At 36.3% G+C, this 24872-nt stretch overlaps 1 protein-coding gene across 1 annotated transcript; it reads left to right on the top strand.

Annotated features, from left to right (window-relative positions):
• The first annotated feature begins 8639 nt into the window (after positions 1 to 8639).
• LOC124963428 (60S ribosomal protein L21-like) lies at positions 8640 to 9213 on the top strand. The gene has a single exon (XM_047523168.1). It carries the CDS (start codon positions 8673 to 8675, stop codon positions 9093 to 9095), a length of 423 nt encoding a protein of 140 aa, XP_047379124.1. The 5' UTR covers positions 8640 to 8672; the 3' UTR covers positions 9096 to 9213.
• Positions 9214 to 24872: the final 15659 nt, after the last annotated feature.

The following is a 24872-nucleotide window of genomic DNA, read 5'->3' as shown; positions in this document are numbered from 1 at the left end:
TCTATCTCATTCTTAATGTTTTTAAAATTTTCTGATATTTATTGAAAAGTTTGTACATTCCTGTACTGTGTATTTTGGTGCCTTCCTGTGTGACAGTTATTCTTACCTTTGTTATTTAAAATTTCTTGAATATTCTGGTCTTGGTCTCTTAACATCTTTACTGCTGCCTTTATTTTTAAGATTGTATTGTATGAAAAAATGTTCAGCATCTCTAACAATTGGAGATATACAAATCAAAACTAATCTAAGATTTCATTTCAATCCAATTAGTATGAGAATTATCAAGAACACAAGCAGCAATAAATGTTGGCAAGGAAGTGGGGATAAAGGTACACTCATACATTGCTGGGGGGAATGCAAATTAGTGAAACCATTATGGAAAGCAGAATGGAGATTCCTTCAAAAACTTGGAATGGAACCACCATTTTATCCAGTTATCCCACTCCTTGCTTTATACCCAAAGCACTTAAAATCAACACACTAGAGTGACACAGCCATTACAACGTTCATAGCAGTTCAATTCACAACAGTTCGACTATGGTATCAAACTAGATGCCCTTCAATAGAAGAATGGATAAATTATATATATATATGTATATATATATATGATGGAATATTACTCAACTTTAAAGAAAAACGAAATAATGGCACTTACCATTAAATGGACAGAGTTAGAGGATATCATGCTAAGTGAAATAAGCCAAACCCAAAAAAACCAAAGGCTGAATGTTTTCTCTGATTTGTGGAAGTTTATTCACAATAAGGGGGTGATAGGGTAGAATAGAGTTAGTTTATATGAGGTAGAGGGGAGTGAAGGGGGAAGGGCTATGGGGGAAGGAATGATAGCAGAGGTGATCCTGCAATATGTTTAATCAGAAAAATGAGAGATTGTACACTCTATTTATTATGTATGATCTATCAAAATGTGTAAATGCATTCTATTGCCATGTACAACTATTTAGAACAAACAAAATGAAAAATAAAAGATGAAAAAAGTCTATTACTTAAAAAAAAGATTATATACTTTGTCTTCCAGGTCTGAGAATCTGTCTTCAAAGTGGTCTAGTTTACTGGTGATGTTTTCCACTAAATTTTTAATTTAATTTACTGATTCTTTCCAGGATTTCTGTTTGGTTCTGTTTTAGAATTTCTCTTTTTAAAAACCTTCTTTCACTTCCTGTACTTTCTAATTCCTTACATCATCTTTTAGTTCAGTGAATATTTTAGCTATAAACTTTCAAAATCCTCAACATTTCCTTTACTGTGGTGTCAACAGGATCAGTTGTTGATGTGTTGTGGACTGCTTGGAGTGGTTGGTTTACTTGCTTTTTAATACTATTTTTGTGTGTACCCATCTTCTGGAATGATTATTACTTTTACAGGTTTTTTCTTTTTCTTTTTCTTTTTCTTTTCTTTCTTTCTTTCTTTTTTTTTTGTACCAAGGATTGAACCCATGAGTGCTTAACCAACAGTGAGACTCATCCCAGGCCTATTTTTTTTTTTTTTTTTTTTTTTTTTTGAGACAGAGTCTCCCTAAGTTGCTTATGGTCTCAGTATGTTGTTTAGGCTGGGCAGGAACTTGTGATCCTCATGCTAAACCTCCTGAGCCACTGACCTTACAGGCATGAGGCTCCACACCTGGCAATTACTTCTCCTTTTATACAAGAGATAATTTAGTTATCTTTTTTGTGTAAGTGCCCTGGACTGGGCAAATATCCAGGTATTGTTACTTCCACTCACCATGTGTTGTCTGCTTTTCCCAATTTCAACATTACTGGCAGAAGATACTAAACCCTATTTACTACAATTGATTCAGAGTAAACTCATGCACTAGTAAAAGTTACAGCACAGGGGACTTGATGAAAAAATTCTCTGCTCTTTCCATATGCTTGGAATAAAACTGTAGTAACATGGAATAGATTGAGAAATGAGTTATTAACAATAGTAAAATTACTCTTACATTATGTAGGAGATGAAAAGAATAGAATTAAAAAGGGCATGAAAAAATGAAAGAGAAAAGGAAAAATAGAAATGAATAATCCAAACCAAATTAAAAAGTAGAAAAAGATGGATGGAGGGTTTTGTTGGTAGCAGTTAATGTTAGAGGGAAAAGAGTGACTAAGAGGAGCAAGTGTAAATATGACCTAGGAAAGCAAAAATAGAATGGTTTCCAGTTACTGTTTTAAAATATTACAAGAGTACAGTCAAATGGGTTGAGGATGTAATATTGATGAAAGGTGAACATTTATTGATTCGAAATAAAAAGTAAAATACAAGATCAAAATTGACATTAGAGCTACATATAATAATCCAGGCCAAAGTGAAAAAAATGTTCTTATTGAGTCTTGCTTGTGTGGATTTCATCAGGATTTGGGACCTTTAGAACATGCCTGCCAACATTCAGCTTTAAGTCTATGTTTCTCTGGGCGTGGCAATAGTGATCACACCAGCTCACTCTAAAACAATTCTAGGAGAGTCCCTCCAATCTTTGCTATATCTAGGTACCTGTGAGCTTCCTGTCAGTTTGGAAGAGAGGATATGTAATTTTCTGTGACTAAGCTGCCCGGTTATACCGTTAGGAGGTGGTGTCTTCTGTTCCCTCCTGAAGAGAACTCCATGTATCCAGGGCTGTCCAATCCAGGGTGTGGTACCCAGTGGATATTTTGAAGAGTGTGAGGTGTGGCAGTGTAAGGTGGAGGTATTTTGCTTGATGTGATGCTGGGTGGCCCATGGGGCAGGGCGGTATGTGGCTGCTGCCCTCTGGGGTGCACAGGTCACTGCTCAGTACACTTGAACCTGGGCACAGTGGGAGGTGGATGGTGTTTGTGGGGTGGTGCAATATAATTCCCTTTGTGGCATGGAGTGTCCAGTATGCATGAGGTTTTCCACTGTCTGCTGTGGTTATCCTCAAAAATGACCTTTTCTGGGTCCTTGATGGTGCTGAATCTGGGTGGCAGCTGGTACTGGCAGTCCAGGAGCTCGGAAAGGGCTTCTTGCCCTTCACAGAGGATTCTTGGACTTGTATCAGAAGGCATCTGGTTCATTCAACTCTACCTGAGCAAACTGCAAGCCTCTCTAGAGGAGGAACTCTCCTACAATGGGGCCTGGAGCCTTGCACCTTGAGTACAGCTTCTAACGCCTTCCCCATCACCTCATGTCCTAAACCTCCACCAACTCCTGGGTGGAAGAACCTGGGGCTGACTGAACACCCGTGGCCAAATACGTGCTGTCATCACCCAGGTAGGTGTGGGGTTTCCTGATCTGCACAGTCAGCAACCATCCAGCCTGCTCTTCCATAACCTGAGAAGGGTAGCTGAAACTGTCTGCATAGGTTCCAAGCAAGCTGCGCATGCGCACTGCACTCAAGGTACTTGCTAGGTAACCATTCTTCTATTGTTGATGGATAACTGAGACTGAGCAGTTCAGCCCCCACTCATAACTGACCGCTGAGCGGTTCAGCCCCTACTTGGTGGCCACTCGTTGGCGAGACTAGGTGAACTCTTCTCGGTTTCAGAAGTGTTGAAACGCCCCAGTGCAATGAATGGGGCCTTGGAGGCCTAGCCATGGTCTCTAAATTAATTCAGACAGAGAGTTTTATTGCCCAGAGATTCTGGAAAACTATCTTCAGGTATAAGGTTCCCTCCAGGATCCACAGGGCTGCGTGTTTGGGCAATGTGGAGAAAGTGAACCATATCCTTGCTTATGGGGAAGATGTGGATAAAAGAGACAAGAAGAACGGGTAATAGGGTGGGGGTGGCAGGGGTCCTAGGGACAGGGTGCCTACCTGGGAAGGTGTGACAGAAGCCACCTCCTTCCTGACTGGGATCAGGGGGAAGGAGGGAAAGGGAGGCCGGCTCTCATTTCACCAGGATGGTTGACTTTCCCACCCTCACAGGCGCCTCAACACCTGGGTTCTAGAGACCTTGGTGATGTCTAGCACCCAGGCAGTCTTATTGAGCAGCAAAACAAACCCTTAGTCTTCCTCCCGGTCACTTAAAATTCTCCTAGAGAGCACTTGATTGACTATTTAAAAGTGATTTAAATCACAAAATTATGTACACATAATTTTATGTACACAGCATTTTATTTTTAATGTAAACATTTTTTAAAAGCATGTTATGTACAGTGTAGAAAAGTACAGCAGGAGACAAAAACATTTCCCATAATATAGCAACTTAAGGGCAAAAATAATTCTTTGAATATAATCCACAGTCCATTCAAATCAGTGTAAACCTATGGATATGTGTTCTCTACTGAGGCCCTTACCAGGACATTTTGAAATGGCAAGATGACTCCTTGTTCTTTCTGGTTTTTGTTTCTAATGTTATTTCACCCTAGCATATTTAGGAGTGCCAATTTCACTCCTCAATAGATTTTCCTTATTTCTTTTATGCTCCACTTGTACTCATTCATCAACTTCTGAAGGGATACTCAGTGTTGTCTTGAGCAACCAAACATCTTCATAGCCAGATTTGTTGACAAGTCTGAATTACCTGCAAGCCCTGCACTAATTGCTGTTAGTTCCCCTGAGAGAGAGTAGAATTCACTGGAAACTTTCACACTTAATGAAGCAGCAAACACATTGAGATTTTTCAATGCAGTCATGGGTTTCTGTTGTGCAAAGGGCAGTGTGGTGGCTGCCCTATCCAAAGCCAGGCACTGAACCCTCTCCTGGGGCCTCCTCTCAGTGTCCTTTGACCTCAGGGAGGTCAGGATTACACCCTGGAGAGGAAGCCCCTACCTGAGTGGGGGCCATTACTAGGGCAAAATGGACTGCAGTGGTGACACAGCCTGTCTCCTGGACCTTGAGGCCAACATAGGTGCAGAAATGGTATACCTGTCATTCCACACCTAGTTCCACCTGGATGGAGCATTGCTAACTGCAACTCTAAAATGCCTCTCAACATTAGCCCAACTCAGTAGGACCAGAAGGCCCGGGTACTGCATGGTAAAGAACAGACCCCTGGCAAAGGCCACCCATGATTGTGGGGTGTGGCAAGGCAGCCTAATGCTGCTGACTTTGGTAGGTAGATGCCTGGCAGTGTTTGTTCACAACCCCAGGAAGGACTTTTTGCACTTCACTGAGGAATTCTTGGATTGGCACCAGGAGGCTTTTGGATTCATTCAGCTCTACCTGGGTGGTAGATGCAAGCACTGCTTGACTTTGCATAGCAAAGGGAACTCGCCTGCAAAGGAATGGTCTAATGGGCCTGCAGTCTTTCACCTCCAGTTCTACTTCCAGTACAACCTTACCTCCCAAACCTCTGCCTACTCCTGGGTGGAGGAGCCCAGTGCTGACTGGAATGCAGGTGGCAGGCCTTCCAGGAAATGTTGGCCATACTGGCTGCACCAATACTGGTCATTCTGCATAGCAGGTATGGGGGTTTCTTCATCATGCGCTGTACCATGCTGCTGGACTGGCAGCCTGGAAGATCACGAGTAGAGGAGAATCACTGAAGAGTTGTACAGGGACCTCTTTTAGGCTCACTGTAAATCCTGAGGTTCTCTTGAAAAAATAGTTGAGCTTTTCAAGACCTCCCTGAATGTCACTGATTTCCAGTCGATCATGATGTGTTATATCTCAGAGATATTCATAGTATTTACAGGAGAAATTTCTCCTTTCCAGAGGGCTGGAGTCACTTTGAGAGCTAAGGTTGAGCACATACAGTGTCACTGTCCTCTGAGCTCTAGAGACAAGCTCACTTGTGTTCAGCAGTATTATTTGTGAATGACCATTCTGCCCTTGAAAGATAGCAGACCTCAGAGCTGCCTTGTTGGGATGCTGTGGCAGACTAGGTTGGCTCACCTATTGGATTCTTTAGGTGGGGAAAAGTGCTCAATGATGTCCTAATGAATCTTCTTACTTTCCTAGGACCCCACTCCATTATGCCAGGGCCTATGAACATTCAGAAGTGGTGGCCCTGTTAATAAAGAAGCAATGCAACATTGAAATTTCTGATAAGAACTACAAAACACTGCTGATTAAGGTACATACATTAGTAGCCTAGGGTTTCTGCAGGAGGTGGGCTTGAAAAGCTTGAATAAAAAGTGTTTAATATAATTTAAATATAACTAATTTGTGAAACTTGTGAAATGTTTGGCTTGCATATCTTGAATTTATGGTACATTACTTGTTATAATGCCAACAGGCAGTAGAACACCAGCATGATGAATGTGTAGAAATTCTTCTAAATAATGGTGCCAATCCAAATGTTCAGGACATTGATGGATACTCTCCTCTCCACTGTGCCGTCTTTTGTCAGATCACAGCAATGGCTGAAAACCTGCTTTCACACAATGCCAATATGGAATTACAAAACAAGGTACACATCTTCTGATTTTATTTCTAGATTGTTTGAAATTTGTTTTAATAGTGAGATATGTAGTGTCCATTTCCATATTTAGAAACTAAGTACTCACTGCAGGAAAATGTGTTGAAAACAATGAGCTGTGGAAGACTTCACTCTAAGTACCGATACTATAAGAGAAGTTTTAGAAGGCACAGCTTTCTTGTATGCACCAATTGCAAATATTTGTGAAAACACTGAATTTTTAAAGGTAAAACATTTTCTGTTTCCAAATTATGTTTTGCACCCATGCTTTTTTCTAAGTAGTGTAAAACAAAACAGGGAAGCAAATTTTGCCCCGGAAATAGGTTGTATCTTAAAACTCAAATAAAAGTATTTCACAATAAATGGTGATCTCATTGCTGTGGGAAAAGGTACATAAGAGTTAATTATTCCACTGTGGTAAGGCTTGAGCAGGAGCAATGGAAAAGTGAAGAATGTAAACCATATTCAAGCCAATGTGGAAATTAGATAATTAAGGAAAAATAGTAGGATGAGTTTATTTTTTGTAAATCTTTTCCCAGTTTCTATATATGGATGAGGTGCTAGTCAATTTGGGGAATAACAATGCTTAATTTCGGAAAGGAAGATGCAGAGTTGCAAACATGTCTAAAGAGCAGTTTTAGGAGGGTTGCATATGAAACCAAGCTGCATTTTGAATTTACTGGTCCATATTCTCTCACTACCTAGGAAACTTACATAGAATTTTTGGTAAATGCCTGTCTCTCGGTTTTGTGTTTGTTTGGCAACTGTCCAAATTATAAAGGGATTCATCCCTGTAAATGAGAGATGAGACGAAGATATGATTGTCTGCTCCTCTAGTTCTCTACTAGAATAGTATCTCAAAGTGACGTGGGGAAGATTTTAACAATTTAGAAACCTACCCTCTTCTTTGGAGGTTTATACTCAGGAAATCCAGTAGGTTCTGGATATAGATATTTACAAATAGATCCTGAGATTCCCACCCAACTCCTAGAGACTTATCACTAAATCAAGAAGTGCAATATAGAAATTCCCAGATGTCTGAAACTGAAGAAATATCTGGGAGAATTGGATTTTGACTTTCTTCCAATCTCCACTTTCTGACAATATTAGTTTAACTGACAGTTGTTTTTCTCTATTTCCATGACTGGGAAATTAAAAGAAGTAGGATTAGTGATACATTTTTTACTTACAGAATATATTTTTCCTTCCAACAACAGTAATCATTCACCATTATTTAAAAGGTGTTGAGAAATTTTTGATGGCTAGTCTTTCAATAAGCAAAGACTGACATTTTAAGAGTTTTATGTTTCTGTTACCATTTAGGTCATTGGGTCAACAAATGCTGACTTTAAGAATGATTTTCTTGGTTAGAATAATAGCAAGTATTGAACATTCTTAGCATCAGCTGGATGCTAGACTGTCTCAGTAGATCTGTTGTGTTTATGGGGCTCCAGCTTCATCAGCTTAGCAGTTTTAAAAACAAAACCATGTAGTAAGACCATAGGGGGATCCTCTTAATAACTTAGTGTCAGCATTCCTATGCAACTAAATCTTATTAAAATAATAGTCTGGGAAAACAGTAAACAAATGGAGTATTAGGTCATAGATGGTGTTGGAAAAAAATTTTAAATGAAGATATGAATTTTTTGCATTACATTTTAAGACATCATTTTTTTGGTTGGAAAAATGATATTCAAGAAAGGAAAGATTTTGCATGCAAATACTTGCATTGTACATGACAATTTGGAATATCCACAGCAAAGACAAAAATCAAGGGCTTCAGACTCAATGTAACCCATGGATATATTTAATTTGTCTTCATTCATTGAATCAACATTTAAAATGCAGGTGAGTTAGTGTTTTTCTTTTTCTTTTTTTTTTTTTTTTTTTCTTTTTTTTGCGGTGCTGGGGATCGAACTCAGGGCCTTGTGCTTGCGAGGCAAGCACTCTACCAACTGAGCCATCTCCCCAGCCCTAAGTTAGTGTTTTTCTTGATGGTAAAATCAATCCACATATATCAATATAAATTTTTGTTGATTCATAATATTTTTGAAATAATAACTTTAAATTGCAATTAAAATGGAACCAGATTAAAACAGAACCTAAAATGTACATGTGCACTCTGATAGTGATAATAATGATAAACCAGGGTTATCATTATAAATGAGAATATATTTTGTGTTGAGCTGTATAACAGGTAATAAAAACAGCTTTCATTTAATAATGGAAGTAAATGCAGGGACCAATTAGAAATGAAAGTTATTTGAAGCCTCTTTCAATTCAAAACCCATTTCCCCTTTCCTTTCGGTCAGAACCGCCATCTTCCAGTAATTCGCCAAAATGATGAACACAAAGGGAAAGAAGAGAGGAACCCGATATATGTTCTCTAGGCCTTTTAGAAAACATGGAGTTGTTCCTTTGGCCACATATATGCGAATTTATAAGAAAGGTGATATTGTAGACATTAAGGGAATGGGTACTGTTCAAAAAGGAATGCCCCATAAATGTTATCATGGCAAAACTGGGAGAGTCTACAATGTTACCCAGCATGCTGTTGGCATTGTTGTGAATAAGCAAGTTAAGGGCAAGATTCTTGCCAAGAGGATTAATGTGCGTATTGAGCATATTAAGCACTCTAAGAGTCGAGACAGCTTCCTGAAACGTGTGAAGGAAAATGATCAGAAAAAGAAGGAAGCCAAAGAGAAAGGTACCTGGGTTCAGCTGAAACGCCAGCCTCTCCACCCAGAGAAGCACATTTTGTGAGAACAAATGGAAAGGAGCCTGAGCGGCTGGAACCTATTCCCTATGAATTCATGGCATAATAAATGTAAAAAAAAAAAAGCCTGTGAACTTTAAAAAAAAACAAAAACAAAAACAAAAACCATTTCCTTAGTGACCCACTTGGAGGAGGAGTGCCTGACATTGGTATCTGGGATCTTGACACCATAAATGGAATCAAGAGGGTTAGTACTACATGGAGGAAGCTTTCTCCTTATTGGAAAGTTTTTAGAGCTGTCTCCCTTCAACTCTTATATTTCCTCCAGTGTGACTGCTTGAGACACAAAAATTGGTCAAATTGGTATTAATAATGACAAAGGACTTCATAAAATATTATACTTCATTATAATATTTCTCTGAGAATGGATCAAGGAATCCTTATGATGGGGTTTGGTATTTCTTGAAAAGTACACATTCTTTGAAAAACAGACAGATAATCCGCACACTAGAAAAGAATATTTAACTCATTAATTCCAATAATACTTAAATCCTTTACCTTTTATGTTTTGGTTTTTAGGGTTATGGAGATAAAAGACCTAGTTCCTATCCTCAAGAAGTTCTTGGTTTAGATGGAAGCTGCAAACACACAAATTTAAGGTCCTATGATACTATGATAGAGGCCAAGATTTCTGGAACCTGGTAGGTCTTTTCTAAGAGTTCTGCTTCAGTTGAGAAATTTGGTGAATAATTTGTTGTTTTCTAGAATGGGCACACACCACTGTTACTTGCACTGAAGCACAATAAACAACAAGTGGCAGAACTTCTCATTCAGAATAAAGCAAATATACATGTAGTCGACAAGGAAAACAGGTAAAATGGTGATATTTTTTGAAGTTTAATGGAATGATAATAATCATTGAAGTAAATAATATTAGATTAATGGGAAGAAGAATATTAACTTATAATTATTGGGATGAAGTGAATCATATGAACACAAATCACCTTTTAGAAAAGTAATTATTGGGATGAGGTAATACAAATAACATTATGTAGTACAATTCAGATTTTATTATAATATTGGTTGATGTTTGTCATTTGTAATCTGAGTTTATTGGTCATAGCATCAATCCATTAGCCAAAGGAGTTTCACATTAGTTTCATCCGTTTTATATAGTATGGGCTCTTTGTTCACTTTTTCATTCAAAACTGAAATGCTTAACCCTTCAGTGTATTTCAACTTCTACTTCTTTGTATTTTTTCTTTAATAGGTGCTCTATTGAACATAAGTAGGCATTGAAAATCATTTACTTTTGGATGACCCTTTGCTTTAAACTTTCTTTGAAGAACATGGATTTTTGGTTATCTCTGAGTATTAATTGCTATTGTTAGATTATGTTCAATTCCTCCTTTTGATTTCTAATGTATTTTGATGGACCTGAGCAAAGGGAAATAAAATAGCTTTAGTGTTATAAATATTTGCTAATAAACATAAGTCATAAGTGGGTGAGAAGGACTCAAGTGATAGGTGTGGATCCAAACATGACTGGTTTGGATTCCTACCTTTGCTAATTGCGAGGTGTGTCACCTTGGAAGAATTACTTATCACTAAATGTTTCTTGACATAAAAATGTGCAAAATATAAGCTTGAAGGATGGTTGGAAGACTGTGTAGATTGCATCAATTTCAGTGCTTAGCAGATGCTTATCATCATCAATATCTGAAACTGTGATCACTATTATCATCACCATATTTATTCCTATTGTTAAGCCAGCAAATAACTTTTACATATTTGACCTTTTTAGGTAACTGAGTTATAACATATTACATTTGACTAGGGAAAAATGGATAATCCTTCAGTTAAATCTTTACCTATTTTAGTTAAATAAACTTTTCATAGTTATTGTCCATCAAAGGACTTTAAATTTGCAACTTCTTCTATGTAATACCCCATTGGGACAAGAGGTTTCCTGTTTGGGTTTTCTATTTGACTTGGAGGCAATATGTAAAGATGAATACTTTAAGATACTTATGTGTGTTAATATATGTAAAGATTTAGTTCTACACGAACAAATTCAAAAAATATATCAAATTATCTGTTTAAATAACTGTTAAAGACAATTCATCATTTAAAGTATCTAAGGGGTGAAATTATCTCTTTGTCATTTTAGAACAGCCCTCATGCTGACTGCAAAATATGAAGCAAAACATGTAATTGAGATGCTTTTTCATGGAGGTATTAATGGCTTAGCAGAAGATCATTCTGGAAAGAGAGCGTTATCCTATGCTCTTACAAGTGGTTTCAATGTGTAAGTGTCTCATACTAATTAAACGGAGGTTCAAAATTTTTACAACTATTGCATCTTACACATCAATGGGATTTCATAGTTCAGATATGTTTGGAATGCAGTGATTTTGTTCTCTTCCTCAGTCTGGACCCCTGCAAAATTCTAGACTAGTTAGAAGGCGAAATGTGTGCAGGTTTATTTTAGGACCTCTGTCTCTTTCTTTCTTTTTCTTTCTTTTCTTTTCTTTTTTTTAGTTCTAGAGGTTGAACCCAGGAGGCAAGCACTCTAGCACTGAGCTAGAGCCACCAGTCTGTCTCAGGACTTTTAAAACCTTTATCCTTAGGAATCCCAGCAATATCCATTACATTCCAAGTATAACCCCTGCATGTGGGGCACAAATAACATCATATCTTTGATTTTTATTTTTGAATTTTTGGGTCTTGCAACATCAGTTTTCCAGAAGATATCCTTATTTTTGCTGGGAAGTAGCAATTCAAATTTCTCTGAGGAGTTTATGTCTAAGAAAGAAATTTTTCTTTCACCAGAGGGTGGGAAAAAAAGAACTTTTCAATCATTCTTTTGTTTCTGTTAATTCTGTTGCTACAGTGTTGCAATTAGAAGTAGTCCTGCCGTCTGATAATGATTAACTTTACTACTACATTGTCCTGACTGACCCAGATCCCTGAGTCTTTATGGTAATACCCACTTACACTTCAAAGTTACATTTTTTCCTTTCATGTATAGCCATTGTTTCTCAATGGGCACTCTGCTTTGGTTCAGGATTCCTAACTTTATCCACCCCACAGTGAGCACACTGACCCTGCCCTTCAGCTTTACAACCTTATGTTGAGCTCACATGCTAGCCTAGACCTTCATGATGAGTGGTCCTTTGAGGCTTTTGTTTGTCATTTGGCCAACACATATCATTTGGCATCATTCAAAACTATGGGACAGCCTCAAAAAATGTTACAGGAAGAGTTGAGAGTTCCCTTGTATCTTTTCTAACAGATCTTTACCACAAAGCCTCATTTTATCTTGTGAAGCACAGTTTCTTTGGTTGTGGGAGGCCCAGGTTAGAGTTTCCCAGTGAGGTTGCCAACTTTTGATTGATACCTCACATGATTTTTTTCCTTGCGAATGAAAATTTACCCAGCTACTAGGATCTGTTTCTCATTTTACAGAATATTTAAATTCTTTCTCAAAAGGAAGGCATTAAACAGAATTCTCAGAAATTAAAGTAGATTCATTGCATAAAAGAGCTAAGCCTCATTATGACACATCAGTATCCATGTATAAAAGAGGTTTGCTTCTTTCAAGTTAGCTAGAGATCAACATGGAAATTAAGCCTCACTCTGAACAAAGATCTGCTTAATAGTAATAGTCCAAGCCCAGTGATTGATTAGTTTCATTATAGAGGATATTTGTCTTTCAGTTATATTTAAAAATAAATCGAGTTATAAATTATTAAATAGGTGATTTGTCCTAAACAAGAAAGCACAGAGAATATCACAGCCCATGGCCCCAATTAAGACTCATTAGCATTTGTTAACAATTGTAATATTTGATCATTAGAACCTGTGAAAAATTGGATTTTACTCAGGTTTCAGAGTTCAGCATTAATCTACAAATTATTCCATTACTTTACTATTTCTCTCAGCATGGTTTATATTCTCTCATTAAATCTTCATAACAACCTGGTGAAATAAAGCAGTACAATCCTTATTTTTTAGGAGGAGAATTTGAGCCTAAGTGAAATGATTTGTGCAAGAACAAAGAGCTATTGATCGTAGAGAGAGGACATCTTCTGAATTCAGGATACTTTCCTTTATGTCAGGCTATTCTAGTTAATGTCTTGAGTCTTGAGTAGGTGAAATTCACTTCACCTTACTTCTTTCTTCTTTGGTTACAACTTATGGGTGCAGTGGCATGTGCTTCAACCTCAGCTACTTGGGATGCTGAGGCAGTTGGATCACATGAGCCCAGGGTTTCAAGATTAGCCTGGGCAATGTGGGGAAACCTTATCCCCAAAACAAAACAAACACCCCCTCTCCAAACAACATAAAAATAACTGTAAGGTTAATAACCTGTAGAGAAAACTTGCACATTTGAAATATATGGGGTCAAGTACTGATATTAGGTTTGATGCTATCTAAAATACTTTTCACAATTTGTTTGGTTAGTATTTCTCTTATCACATTGATACTAATTTCATTACTTTTCATAAACTGTAATAGGAAATTAATTTTGGATCTTACTAGGGAAGCATATGAACATATTAAAACCAGGAAAGCAGGTAAGACCTTTTAAAAATATATATTTTTACTTGTAGATGGACACGATATTTTTATTTTTTTTATTTGGTGCAGAGTATGGAACTTAGTTCCTTTTGATAGTGAATTACTCTTAGTGTTCCTACCCTGTATAAGAAAGTATGATCAGAAAGGAGTGGCAACAAATCAATGTGTATATGGCATTCATATATTTCTTAATTTCTGTCTTAATATCCTGTAATTTAGAATTATTTCATTGTAGAAAATTTAAAAGCTGAAATTTATAATCTGAAATTTAAATCTGTTTTCTGAAAAAAACATTTCATTAATTAAAATTTAGCCTCAGACATATTACCTTTTTTTAAATAATATTTTAAAATTAGTATGTTGTTTCTATAGTTACATTATAGTAAATTGGGCTTGCTATAAAAATGGACAATGTTTTTATTGTAAAAATGACTGCATTCCACTATAACATTTCCAACCAGGGATATCATACTTAATCCTATCTATCTCCCTACTTTCTATCTCTCTCTTCTCTCTCCTCTCCCAGTCTTCTTCCTCTTCCCTAGTCATCACTTCTCTTTTCAGAGTATCCTTTTATTTGTTTATTTTCCAGACTGCACATGTAAGGGAAAACACATGATACTTGACTTTCTGGTTTATTCTGCATTATATGATAAATGCCCTTTCATTTTCCATTTCTCCCCCTCTTGTGCTTGAAATACATCATTTTGTACTGATTTGGTTTTTAAATTTTCAGTTTAAAAAACTGTGTTCTTCTTATAGGTTTGCCTGTATAAGTGGTTTGACTATTCCCTCTTGTAACTTTCAATATTCTTTCTGGTTTTGTGTTTGTGACAATTGTGTATAATAATATGATGTGGAGAGTTTCTTTTGTGGTCAGGTTCAATTGGGGTTCTAAATGCTTTCTGAACTTGGATGTCAGTATCTTTCTGAAGACATGGTACTTTTTTGGTATTATTTTACAGAAAAAGTTTGCTATCCTACAGTCTATACCTGTGCTCCTTTGTATGTAACCTTGATTCATATCGCATTAATTGCCTATCAGTAATGTAATTGATATCCAGTGTAGGATAAACTTCAGGACTGGTCCCAAAGGATTGTATTTAAAAAATAATCAGTCATTATTTCTACTATTTTATATTTTCTGTTGTTAATAACATATTTATTTCACCCTTTTCTTTTTTAGAGAGTGATGGCTCTTTATCCAGGTATGATTTTTACAATTAGAAAAGAAAACTAATGAAACTAATAAAGTTAATGAGGGAATGCAGACAAAAGGAAATAAAATTTTTTGGATGTTCTAGTCCTATCCAGACATCATAATATGTGCTTAAAACTTTCTTATAGTCATCACAGCATCTTTGAAAGAAGCTGTGCTCTTACAACCTATTAATCAGTGATTAAGCAACTGTCATTCAAACAAGTTGACTAATGAGCCCAAGATCTCATAAATTACAAGTAGCTGGCCTATGATTTGATCACGAGCCTGATTGACAAATTCATTCTCTTGCCCTTTCCCATAGATTGATAGGGATGTGTGTGGCACAAAGGATCAAGATGCAGGTCCATATCAGATGAATTCATGAATTCAAACTTAGTTGTCTTTCAACATTTAAATTAGACATTTCCTGAAAAACATGTTTATATTTGAAGAATTTGTGCTATTTTTGAAATTTGCAATGACACACCATACATTTTTAAACTTCAAACCTTTCAGGACAAATCTCACATAGCTAGGGTCATAGGAGCAAGGGTTTTATATAAGCAAAGTTAGTTAATTATTGGTGAAGAATACCTATGACCTAACTGTGATTCTCATCAGGCTAGTACCACTGTCTAGTTCCATAAACTTTTTTTTTTTATCATTTTTGCTTTTTCTACGGCTGTAATCTTTTCTTGAATTTTTAAAAATTTCTATTCTGCTTTTCTTGGTGTTTCTTTTTGACTTTTAAAATGTTACTATCAGCTCTGTACCTCTTTTTTTCTGTATATACAATCAAAATCACAGAGAATAACAGAAATTTAAAGAATCTTAGTAATTAGTCAAAAAGTTTCTAATACTTCAAAATATTTTCTGTATTCTGCCTAATTGGTTGTTTTGATGGGTAACATGAAACTTAAATATTTTAAAGGATATTATCTGGTTGTAGAAAGTAACAGCAATGAGATTTGAACATATGTTCCTTAATGGGAGGCCAAAACTCTCCTATATTGTCTTAGATCATGTGAGAGTTTCAACAATAAAATGGGAGAGTGAGTCTAGTGAACCCAAATATAGATGATCAGAAGAGAATTATTAAGTGAACCTGGAGATAGAGAATCATAATAGAACTAACAAAGGGAGAGCATGTTCGAAGAGGAAAAACACTGAATTGTGTAGAAATCATTGTTTTTTCCAAAAGAGATCAACATATTGGGGTTTTCACCTTGTCTGATGAAGATAAAATGAGAATTTGGGACATGGATGTTGGGAACTATGTAGAAAATCATATTAAAAGGGAGTTTGCAGGAGTCCAAAACATGTTGTTGCTTTCATGTTTGTAGGAGTGACAGACTTCAGGGTTTCTGTTGAAAGGTGTTAAAAACTTTTAAGCTACTGAGAAGAATCTGTAGAGTATATAGAAATGTGATGGTAGTATACCAAACTGCAAGCACCGAAGACTAGAAGTTGCTAAACTGCATCATCTATGGCCCAGAGCAGGCATATGCTCACTTCCACCACTTTTGCCAAGTCTCTCATGTCCTTTCTATGTACAGGTAGGGTAGGACAGGGTACAATTTGACAGAGCTATCATGGAGTGTCAGTTGGATGGTTGGTAACGTGCTTATGCTGAGACCAGTAACTGAGACTCCATTTAGCTTGTTTTCTTGGAGTAGGGAAAGAGCCACACCCACTCATGGTCCTTGGAGCCAACCTTGTTTCAGGAAACTCCATCTTCATAGGATGAAGATTTAGAGGTCCTGCTGAAGATGGCCATGGGATTGCAAACCCACAGGAAGGAAGATATTTAGATAGTACTTGGGGAAATGGAAGTCCAAGTAGCATTCCTTTACTTCATAGGCAATCATTTCCATTGAGTGAGTGTTCCTAAGTGTTTTAAAGTGCTTGATATTTTTTGTGGCCCCGAATAAGGCAGGAACTGTACTGGGAAATTAATTGAATTTTAAAATTTGTAATGTTTCAATCTCTCTAAGAATGGGATTCCCAGTAACAGCATATATATTTGTTGTTTTTTTCTTTGGGTCTTCATCTTTCAAACCATTAAAATGTTTCAGGGAAATCTCTGTGCTATTTTTGCGTAAAGGGAATCAAGTGGGACACTTTAGCAGGTGGTTTCCAGGCTGAAGCACCAACGCTGAAATTTCAAGTTAGCCATCTTAGTCTCTGATCCAGGGAGATACAATGGAGCAAAAGCAGTATATCTTTCTACCTTATGTTAGATAGTTAGGTTTGTTTCAATTCAGGCCACAAAGTTTATGTTGGCCACTTAGTGGATTTTTCAGTTCAGCCTTCAGGACAGAGAGGTTTGGAAAAATACGTTATTCTCAGTTCTCTGTCATTGTATTGACCATCACTCTTTGAAATGGAACCAAGTGTGACTTTACTGAATGATTTATAGAATGGGAAAAGCAGAGGCAGAAAGAGGTAAACAAAAGTTTTCTTAAAATGGGAATCATATTTTAATCCTATGAGTCCAAACCCTCATTTAATATAGTTATATCCAAACATTCACCAGGTTTTATTACTTTAAAAACTGGACTGGACTCACCCATTTTTGCTATGTATTTTTGCTCAGAAGTTCTGCAGAGAGACCTGATCCTGATGATATCAAGCCTACTTCAGAAAAGGGCAACAATAAGTCTGATATCAAGGTAAATGCCCTCTTGTCAAATTAATTTTCTTCTCTGAATTCTGTTTGTGAAGTGCTTAGTCTTACAGTTTAACAATGCTTTCCTTGTCATCTTATTTGGAAATTTTCTCAGGAGAAATTATTTTGCACAATTGTGTTGAATTTTTATTTTTACCTTTGTAAATATCAATGTTCCATCTACTACTTCAGGGAAGTAGGGACTTTTGAAAATCCATAACAGGAACAAAGTTATATTTGGAAAAGCATTCTTTTTGAAAAAATATTTAAAATGTAGATGAACACAATACATTTATTTTATCTTATGCGTTCTGGGGAGTGAACCCAGTGCCTCACAGGTAGGCAAGTGCTCCACCACTGAGCCACAACCCCAGCCCAGGAGAAGCATTCTAATAGCACAGGAAATATGAGATTTGGAAAGGATTATTTGGGTAAGTTCACTGTGACTTGTAAATGAACTTAATTAATTATACTCAGTACTAAATAAATCTTTAATGGTTTGGGTAAGTATTTATGAGTCATGTAATTTTCCTGATGCCTTAGTTTGAATACTATAGAGAACACTGCATACATTTTTTTTTCCCTCCTGGATGCTTTAAATTTTAGTTCATAAACCTTTTGGAGAACTTTTCTCTATTTCCATCCTGGGTTCCATATTTACATTTAAACTGTGAGAACTTGTTAAAAAGGAGAAATTTAAACCTGTTTCTCAACATTTCTATTGTAAAGGTATTGTACTTTACTGGACCTGCCTCTTAAAAGTGCATATAAATTTCTTAATCTAAATGAAGACTAGATATTTTCTGCAAATAAAAACTAGTTGTTGAAGCAGAAAGTCTTAAAAACCACAAGGCATGATTTGAATTTCAGAAAACTTTTTGCATTGTAGCATTTTAAAATATACACTCTGAATCTTTATGTCATACTCAGATTTCAGGTTTAGAAATTTGTGTACTTAGTTACTTAAATATTTATTTTAAATGTCTTTTGTACCTCTGTGCTACTGCAAGATAGGAAACATGTGGGTATTTCTTGGAAAACTGAGAAGAGTGTTTTGATGTGAAAGACTGTTACATGCATTGTGAACATGAATCAATGGGAAGAAAATAAGATATCTATATAATGAAGTGTTTTAAGTAATAAACCTGAGGTAGCTAAATATTAAGGCTGTTGGATTTCTGAAAATATGGCTTAAGTTTACATTCTCTTTTAAAGTTCAAGAGGTAAAATTTCTGGTGAGTTATCATAAACTAATGTCATAAATAAGAAGCAAATAAGAACATATAACAAATATGAAATTAGATAGTAGAATATCCCTCACTTCTTCCACCTTTGAGCTAAGATTGGAGTTTGGATCAAAATTTGTAAAACATTTTTTGAGGCCCAACCTATGTGCTATTAAATATACCTTTTTTATTTTTATGTACTTTTTAGCATTCTGATTATCAGTTTTCTCTTTCAGAGGGAAATTGGGGAAAATTATTTTCCATACTAACAATGTTACAGATTTCTGAGAGTTGTTCATAACTACAGTTAACAAATTGAATTCCTTTTATACTAATAAAACTGAATGTTTTTTTATATAAGCTGTTATGCAAAAAATGATAGTGTAATAGAAATGAATATTATCAGGATTAATATTTTGGTCAAAACTCTATGTTGTATTTCTTTCCATGCTTTGCTCTTCCTTCCTTTCCTTCTTCTTTGGCTTAAATCCATGTTACTGGTCATGTCTCTATCTTTCTGTTCAGTTCTTCCTCCTCCATTACCATTCTAAAAATGTTTTACCCCTAGACTCAGTATTTCTTTTTAGAATACATTTCTTTTTTTTTTTTATACTGTAATATGCTAATTTTAATTCCTTTGCATATAAACCAAGGAGTGGGATAAATTCAGAATTCTTTTTTTTTATTGTAAACAAATGGGATACATGTTGTTTCTCTGTACATGGCATGAAGGCATACCATTTGTGTAATCATAAATTTACATAAGGTAATGTTGTTTCATTCATTCTGTTATTTTTTCCTTTCCCCCCACCCCCCCACCCCTCCCACCCCTCCCACTCCTCTTTTCCCTCTATATAGTCCTTCCTTCCTCCATTCTTGCCCCCCTCCCTAACCCTAACTCTAACCCTAACACTAACCCCTCCCATCCCCCATTATGTGTCATCATCCACTTATTAGCGAGATCATTCGTCCTTTGGGTTATTGAGATTGGCTTATCTCACTTAGCATGATATTCTCCAATTTCATCCATTTGCCTGCAAATGCAATATTTTATCATTCTTCATGGCGGAGTAATACTCCATTGTATATATATATATACCACAATTTCTTTATCCATTCATCAATTGAAGGACGTCTAGGTTGGTTCCACAATCTGGCTATTGTGAACTGAGCAGCTATGAACATTGATGTGGCTGTATCTCTGTAGTATGCTGATTTTAAGTCCTTTGGGTGTAGGCCAAGGAGTGGGATAGCTGGGTCAAATGGTGGTTCCATTCCAAGTTTTCTAAGGAATCCCCACACTGCTTTCCAGAGTGGCTGCATTAATTTGCAGCCCCACCAGCAATGTATGAGTGTACCTTTCTCCCCACATCCTCGCCAACACCTGTTGTTGCTTGTATTCTTGATAATCGCCATTCTATTTGGGGTGAGATGGAATCTTAGGGTGGTTCTGATTTGCATTTCTCTTATTACTAGAGATGTTGAACATTTTTCCATATGTTTGTTGATTGCTTGTAGGTCTTCTTCTGTGAAGTGTCTATTCATTTCCTTAGCCCATTTGTCGATTGGATTATTTGCATTCTTGGTGTAGAGTTTTTTGAGTTCTTTATAGATTTTGGAGATTAGTGCTCTATCTGAAGTATGATTGGCAAAGATTTTCTCCCACTCTGTAGGCTCTTTCTTCACATTGCTGATAGTTTCCTTTGCTGAGAGAAAGCTTTTTAGTTTGAATCTATCCCAGTTGTTGATTCTTGCTTTTATTTCTTGTGCTATGGGAGTCCTGTTGAGGAAGTCTGGTCCTAAGCCGACATGTTGAACCTCTGGACCTACTTTTTCTTCTATAAGATGCAGGGTCTCTGGTCTGATTCTGAGGTCCTTAATCCATTTTGAGTTGAGTTTCATGCACGGTGAGAGATATTGGTTTAGTTTCATTCTGTTGCATATGGATTTCCAATTCTCCCAGCACCATTTGTTGAAGAGACTATCTTTTCTCCATTGCATATTTTTGGCCCCTTTGTCTAGTATGAGAAAATTGTATTTATTTGGGTTTGTTTCCATGTCCTTTATTCTGTACCATTGATCCACCTTTCTATTTTGGTACCAATACCATGCCGTTTTTGTTACTATTGCTTTGTAGAATAGTTGAAGTTCTGGTATTGCAATACCCCCTGCTTCATTTTTCCTGTGAAGGATTGTTTAGCTATTCTGGGTTTCTTATTCTTCCAGATGAATTTCATGATTACTTGTTCTATTTCTGTAAGGTATGTCATTGGGATTTTAATTGGAATTGCATTGAATCTGTATAGCACTTTGGTAGTATGGCCATTTTGACAATATTAATTCTTCCTATCCAGGAACATGGGAGATCTTTCCATCTTCTAAGGTGTTGTTTAATTTCTTTCTTTAGTGTTTTGTAGTTCTCACTGTAGAGGTCTTTCACCTCTTTTGTGAGATTGATTCCCAAGTATTTTATTTTTTTTGATGCTATTGTGAATGGGGTAGTTTTCCTAATTTCTCTTTCTGAAGATTCATCACTTATGTATAAAAATGCATTAGATTTATGAGCATGGATCTTATATCCCACTACTTTACTAAATTAACTTATGAGTTCTAAGACTTTTCTGGTGGAATTTCCTGGTTCCTCTAAGTATATAATCATATCATCAGCAAATAGGGATAGTTTGAGTTCTTCTTTTCCTATTCATATCCCTTTAATTTCTTTGGTCTGTCTAATTGCTCTGGCTAGAGTTTCAAGGACGATATTGAATAGGAGTGGTGAAAGAGGGCATCCCTGTCTTGTTCCAGATTTTAGGGGGAATGCTTTCAGTTTTTCACCATTTAGAATGATATTGGCCATGGGCTTAGCATAGATGGCCTTTATAATGTTAAGGAATGTTCCCACTACCCCAATTTTTTCTAGTGTTTTGAGCATGAAGGGGTGCTGTATTTTATCGAATGCTTTTTCTGCATCTATTGAAATAATCATGTGATTCTTAACTTTAAGTCTGTTGATGTGGTGAATGACATTTATTGATTTCCGAATGTTGAACCAACCTTGCATCCCTGGGATGAAACCCACTTGATCGTGGTGCACTATTTTTTTAATATATATTTGTATGTGATTTGTTAAAATTTTGTTGAGAATTTTTGCGTTGATGTTCATTAAGGATATTGGTCTGAAATTTTCTTTCCTCGATGTGTCTCTGTCTGGTTTAGGTATCAGGGTGACATTGGCTTCATAGAATGAGTTTGGGAGGGTTCCCTCCTCTTCTATTGCATGGAATACTTTGAGAAGTATTGGAATGAGCTCTTCTTTAAAGGTTTTTTAGAATTCGGTGAGAACCCATCTGGTCCCGGACTTTTCTTTGTTGGTAGACTTTTGATGAACTCTTCTATTTCATTGCTTGAAATTGATTTATTTAAGTTGTGTATGTCCTCCTCGTTCAGTTTAGATAATTCATATGTCTCTAGAAATTTGTTGATGTCTTCGAGGTTTTCTGTTTTGTTGGAGTATAGATTTTCAAAATAGCTTCTAATTATGTTTTGTATTTCACTCGTGTCTGTTGTGATGTTTCCTTGTTCATTCCGAATTTTAGTAATTTGAGTTTTCTCCCTCTTTCTTTTTGTTAGTGTGGCTAAGGGTTTATCAATTTTGTTTATTTTTTCAAAGAACCAACTATTTATTTTGTTAATTTTTCCAATTGTTTCTTTTGTTTCAATTTCATTGATTTCAGCTCTGAGTTTAACTATTTCCTGTCTTCTACTACTTTTGGTATTGGTCTGCTCTTTTTCTAGGGCTTTGAGCTGTAGTGTTAAGTTGTTTATTTGTTGATTTCTACTTCTTTTGTTAAATGCACTCCATGAAATAAATCTTCCTCTAAGTATTGCTTTCATAGTGTCCCAGAGATTTTGATATGATGTGTCTTTGTTCTCGTTTACTTCTAAGAATTTTTTTATTTCCCTCCTGATGTCTTCTGTTATCCATTCATCATATAATAGTGTATTATTTAATCTCCAGGTATTAGACAAATTTCTGTTTTTTATTCTGTCATTTATTTCTAATTTCAATCCATTATGATCTGATAGAGTACAAGGTAGTATCTCTATCTTCTTGTATTTGCTAACAGTAGCTTTGTGGCATAAAATATGGTCTATTTTAGAGAAGGATCCATGTGCTGCTGAGAAGAAAGTGCATTCGTTCTTTGTTGGATGGTATATTCTATATATGTCGGTTAAGTCTAAATTGTTGATTGTGTTATTGAGATCTATGGTTTCTTTATTCAATTTTTGTTTGGAAGATCTATCCAGTGGTTAGAGAGGTGTGTTAAAATCACCTAGTGTTATTGTGTTGTGGTCTATTTGATTTCTGGAATTGAGAAGGATTTGTTTGATGTACGTGGATGAGCCAATGTTCGGGGCATAGATATTTATGATTGTTAGATATTTATGATTGCTGATTTATGCTTCCCTTAAGCAGCATGTAATGTCCTTCTTTATCGCTTCTGACTAGTTTTGGCTTGAAGTCCACATTATCTCAAATGAGGATGGATACCCCAGCTTTTTTGCTGAGTCCATGTGCATGGTATGTTTTTCCCATCTTTTCACCTTTAGTCTATGGGTATCTCTTTCTATGAGATGAGTCTCTTGCAGGCAGAATATTCTTGGATTTTTCTTTTTAATCCAATCTGCCAGTCTATGTCTTTTGATTGATGAATTCAGGCCATTAACATTCAGGGTTATTATTGTGATATGATTTGTCTTCCCAGTTTTTGACTCATTTTTGTTTTTTGACATGATTTGGTTTCTCCTTTATTTGGCTATTCCTTTAGGCTAGTGCCTCCTGTTGCTGATTTGCATTGTTGTTTTTCATCTCTTCCTCATTTAGCTTTTGTTTATCATGGAAGGATCTTATTTCATCGTCAAATTTGAAGGTAAGTTTTGCTGGGTGTAAGATTCTTGGTTGGCATCCGTTTTCTTTCAGGGCTTGGTAAATGTTGTTCCAGGCCCTTCTAGCTTTTAGGGTCTGTATTGAAAAATCTGCTGATATTCTTATTGGTTTCCCCCTGAATGTAATTTGATTCTTTTCTCTCACGGCCTTAAAATTCTGTCTTTATTTTGTATGTTAGGTATTTTCATAATAATGTGCCTTGGTGTGGGTCTGTTGTAATTTTGTATATTTGGAGTCCTATAAACCTCTTGTACTTGGTTTTCCATTTCATTCTTCAGATTTGGTAAATTTTCTGCTATTATTTCATTGAATAGATTGTTCATTCCTTTGGTTTGTTTCTCTAAGCCTTCCTCAATCCCAAAATTCTTAAATTTGGCCTTTTCATAATATCCCATAATTCTTGTAGATTCTGTTCATGATTTCTTACCATCTTCTCTGTTTGGCCAACTTTCTTTTCAAGATTAAATAATTTGTCTTCAATGTCTGAGGTTCTGACTTCCAGGTGTTCTATCCTATTGGTTATGCTTTGTATGCAGTTTTTAACTTGGTTTACTGCTTCCTTCATTTCAAGGATTTCAGTTTTTTTTTTTTCAGTATCTCTAACTCTTTATTGAAATGATCTCTTGTTTCCCATATTTGGTCTTTTAACTGTTGATTGGTGCAATCATTTAATGCCTGCATTTGCTCTTTCATCTCCTCCTTCAATGCCTGCATTTGCTCTTTCATCTCCTCATTTGCTTCTCTGATTGTTTTAATTATGTACATTCTGAACTCCCTTTCTGACATTTCTTCTGCTGTGCTGTCATTGGGTTTTATTGATGTAGTATCTAGGTTTGTTTGGGACATTTTCTTCCCTTGTTTTCTCATATTGGTCAGATGTCAGTGGGAATCTGAGATATTGCAGATTTCCTCTATTGGCTTATAGTGTCCCGGTAGATTTCCAGTGTATCACCTCCCAGCCTTCAGTAGCCTGAAGTCTTGGATGAACTTGATAATGCAGTGTTTCCGAAGAAAGCTGCCCCTAGCCCCCTACTGGTTTCAGGGTTTGGAGCTGGCTCTGTGCAGAAAGGCTCTCACTGGGGGCCTACACCGTGCAGCTGGCTGTGTGGGAGGAGCCCACTGCCGGAGTGTGGAAGGCTACCTGGGGAAGACTCTAGCACCCTTCCCTGCTCTGATAAGCCACCCCTATCTGTGCCT

The sequence above is a fragment of the Sciurus carolinensis genome, chromosome 13 (assembly GCF_902686445.1).
Source record: "Sciurus carolinensis chromosome 13, mSciCar1.2, whole genome shotgun sequence".
In the NCBI taxonomy this organism is placed as follows: domain Eukaryota; kingdom Metazoa; phylum Chordata; class Mammalia; order Rodentia; family Sciuridae; genus Sciurus; species Sciurus carolinensis.
This window is presented reverse-complemented; position numbering and strand designations above follow the sequence as displayed.